Raw genomic sequence first — 3,994 nt, forward strand, 5'->3', positions numbered from 1 at the left:
CATCCACTGGCATGGATACAACTCCAGGAACACCAACCGCCAAGGCCCATTTTTCTAGATCCCAGCATGACTTTGGCTGGCAGCTCTTCTGGAGAATCCAATCTCATGGCTACAGTTCCTAGGCTAACATTAATGCTTGCCAAAGTTGGCCATATTGGGCTCTCAATCTCCATTGGCATCAGAAGGGTAGATTTTTTCATGATGACCCATTAGGTCTCTCTCATGTTGGGCTTCAGCAGCAGCCACAGGGCGCGTTCAGTGCTCAGGAATCCAAAGAGGAACCTCATTGTCCTGAGGAAAGACATAAACCAAACTCTGGGGCCACACCAACACTAGTTCGGGTCTCCTCCACTTGCTAGTAGAAAGATCCTTCCATCGCACCAGAGGGTGATTTGCAACAGGAGCCCTCCAGTGCTTATCTGCATCAGATCCTTCAGCAGAATCCACCGATAAATTCCAGCAGAATCCACTGATAAAAAAAATTTTAAATATATAAAACAAGGGAAAGAATATAATGTGGAGAGGAATGATGAGTCCCTAGTTCTCCCTTTTTTTAACTTTAGTAAAATGTTTGTTTGTTGGTTGGTTTAATATTTCAAATTTTTCTATTTTTATTTATTTTTATTACTTAAAATTAATTTATTTATTTTTCTATTATCATCTTGATAGAGTATGTATTCTTATCTTAATAGTGAGATGTTAAACTGATCTTAATGTCTGTTTCAATTTATTAGTAAGAATTAAAAGTGATCAATGTCATAAGCAGTGCAGTTATCAAATATCTCTTTTTTAAATGAATTTATTCTTGAGTATCATGGGGACATGATGATCATTTACTCAGTGAATATTTGTGCTATACTAAGTCTAGGTGTTACAAAAGTGGTAGTGGATGAGGCAGCCAATGCCCCCACTTTCACAGAATTTATAAAGCAACTAAGATACTCAGATGGTGAAATGTTATTGAGAAAATGTTAAAGTTGTATGTGGTGATTTAAATAGTGAAGAATGGCTTTGCATCAGCATCTGAGGAGGTAGTACTTTAACTGTAGAACAAGTTGAGTTAAGGATAATGTCATGATATTTTATTTATGATCTAACAAATAAACTTATCTGGGGATCAGAGGACAGAGCCCACCACTAAATTAGACATAGAAGTCAGGCAGTGGTCGCACACACCTTTAATCCTATCACTTGGGAGGCAAAGATCCATCTGGATCTCTGTGAGTTCAAGCACACAGTGGGAACAGAGCCAGGCATGGTGGCACACACCATTAATCCTAGCACTTGAGATCTCATGTCTTTGCTTGGGAAGGACACAGGCCTTTAATCCCAGGAAGTAACATGGCAGGACACAGAAAGGTATATAAGGTGTGAGGAAACAGAAAATCATGCTCTGGTAAAGCCAGGTTGTTGGCTGTAGCTTGTTCTGTTTCTCTGATCTTTCAGCATTCACCCCAATATCTGGCTCTGGGTTTTTTATTAATAAGACCATTTAGCAATTCGTGTTACAGGATACAGCCTTTTATCCCACAATTCATGAAGATGTAACTTTGTGACTATCATCATTGTTTAGGGATATACTTTTCTTACTTATTCTTTTTACTTTTTATTGATATTTGTGTTTCACATCATGAGGGGGATCAAAACCCCACTCATCTCCTTGTCCCCTAGCATCTGCCCTATGCCCTTACAATGCCCCGCAAAACAAAATTTAAAAATAAAAAACAAAAACAAAACAAAAAATTATTAAATCTTTGCATGGAAGCTGTGGTGTGGCCCAGTGAGTCACGTAGTAAACGCATTAGTTCATAAATGTTTACTTGTAAGTGTTCATTGAAATGAGTCATTGGTCTTGTTTGAGGTCTCTGGCTCTTGTTGCCCTATCAATACTGGGCTCTCACTGGGCCTTTCTTGGACATCCTATTGTTGCCTTGTGTCCTGGAGATCCTGTAACTTTGGATCTACAGGTTCAGTCCCTTCACGTGCTCCAGCAGTTCATAAATAAGGTGAGTGTTGGGGTGGGCTACCTCAGAGTCCTGGTTCCAGGCCTCGGTGGTAGCTTGGTTAGTCAGCCTGCCAGCTTTCCCTCATTGTCACCACCCAGGCTAGCTCTCCAGCACTGCCCTGGCTAGCTCACCCCAAGCAGCAGACAGGAAGGTGCGGGGCCAGTTCTCCTGCTCTCACACCCTCAGGTCCAGCTCACCTACACTCACACCACCAGGGCAGCTCTACTGTTTTGCCCAGGTGAGGTGCAGGACCCATTCTCCAGAATGCAACACTTGGTAAGGGGCAGGGACAGCTCCTCCATTCTCATGCCCCCAAGGTCAGGTCTCCAGCCTGTCACAGGTGGCAAGGAGTAGTTTTGCTATGAAATGTATAGCCCAAGAAATTAATAATATAATATTTTAATAGGCAAGTATATTATTTCTCAAAGTGTATATGTAGGGAATTTGCTTAGATACTTCCAGAAAGTTTACCACAAATGAAGATATGTCTGTCAACAATAGCCCTCCAGCCTGTGACTACTAGCGCTGTGACCTGGGAACATACACTTCAACAAGAACTTTAACCTCATAGCACACTGAAGTTTGGTAAGCAAATGAGCAATGATTAAATCTGAGTGGGATATTTTTATAATCCTAATTTAATGTATTATCATTTCTTTGAGAGCTTGACATAGCAACAACACACTTTAACATACACTGTTCACCTAGCTCAGAATCTTAAGAGTAATTTTTTTATAGCTTTTGAAGGATAATCAATTCATGCTATGTGATTCCTTCTACATTTAAGTCAACTTTTGACCCAGAATTTTCTTCATAGCATTTTTTACCTCGGCATTTCTGAGGGTGTAGATTAAGGGGTTTAACATAGGAGTAATCATGGTGTAAAATACAGCCACAGCTTTATCAATAGAGAAGGTCATTACTGGACGCAGATACACAAATATGCAAGGCACAAAAAATAAGATGACCACTGTGATGTGAGAGACACAGGTGGAGAGGGCTTTGCGCCTCCCCTCCTTGCTGTGAGATTTCAGAGCATCTAATATGACTATATAGGAGATCATCAGAAGTAGAAAGTTTAGTAGACAGATGAAGCCACTGTTGGCAGCAACAAAGAGACCCAAGGTGCGTGTGTCCATGCAGACAAGTTTCAACAATGGGGTCAGGTCACACATAAAGTGGTCTATGATGTTGGGGCCACAGAAAGGCAGCCAAACTGTGAAGAGGATCTGAATGGTTGCATGGATAAAACCTCCAGCCCAGGCCACTCCCACCAAGAGTCCACACACAAATCTGTTCATGATGATCGTGTAGCGCAGGGGTTTACAAATGGCCACGTAGCGGTCGTAAGCCATCACAGTGAGAAGAATGATCTCAGCAGCACCGAAAAAATGCTCAGCAAAGACTTGAGTCATGCAGCCACTGAAAGAAATGGTTTTCTTCACAGAGAGAGAGTCAGCCAGCATCTTAGGAGTCATGGAAGAGGAACAGCAGCCATCAATCAGAGACAGAAAAGAGAGGAAGAAGTACATTGGGGATCCCAGGGCCCTGCTGCTGCTGATGGTGACCATGATAAGCATGTTTCCAGCCAAGGTGAGCAGATAGACAATGAGAAACACGACAAATGAAAATATCTGAAGCTCCATATTTTGAGTCAATCCGATAAGGATGAATTCGGTGATATTATTCATCTTCTCTATCAATTCAGCTCAACTGACAGGTAAAAGTCCTAAAAATAAACAACACACTCACAAGACTTAAACTCTGGCTGCCTTGTTTCTTTCAGTTTCACAGGAGACAAAAGCATGCTCTGGTAGTAGACCCCAAGCCCTTCTACATTTAGACACTACTAACTGGACTCAGTGGGTAATTTTAAGAAGGTATTAAGTTGGTAGGGGGCCTGTTAAGGAGGATGTAGGACGGGTTGGAATGGGAAGAAGATAAACATGATCAGATTTCATTTTATACATGTATAAAATTCTCAAGAA

At 41.4% G+C, this 3,994-nt stretch overlaps 1 protein-coding gene across 1 annotated transcript; it reads right to left on the reverse strand.

Moving 5' to 3' along the window:
• Positions 1-2,788: 2,788 nt before the first annotated feature.
• LOC102910670 (olfactory receptor 4C12-like) lies at positions 2,789-3,724 on the reverse strand. Its single transcript, XM_006998855.4, has one exon. It carries the CDS (start codon positions 3,695-3,697, stop codon positions 2,789-2,791), a length of 909 nt encoding a protein of 302 aa, XP_006998917.1. The 5' UTR covers positions 3,698-3,724.
• Between the last annotated feature and the right edge of the window lie 270 nt (positions 3,725-3,994).

Source organism: Peromyscus maniculatus, chromosome 4, assembly GCF_049852395.1.
Source record: "Peromyscus maniculatus bairdii isolate BWxNUB_F1_BW_parent chromosome 4, HU_Pman_BW_mat_3.1, whole genome shotgun sequence".
Classification (NCBI taxonomy): Eukaryota; Metazoa; Chordata; class Mammalia; order Rodentia; family Cricetidae; genus Peromyscus; species Peromyscus maniculatus.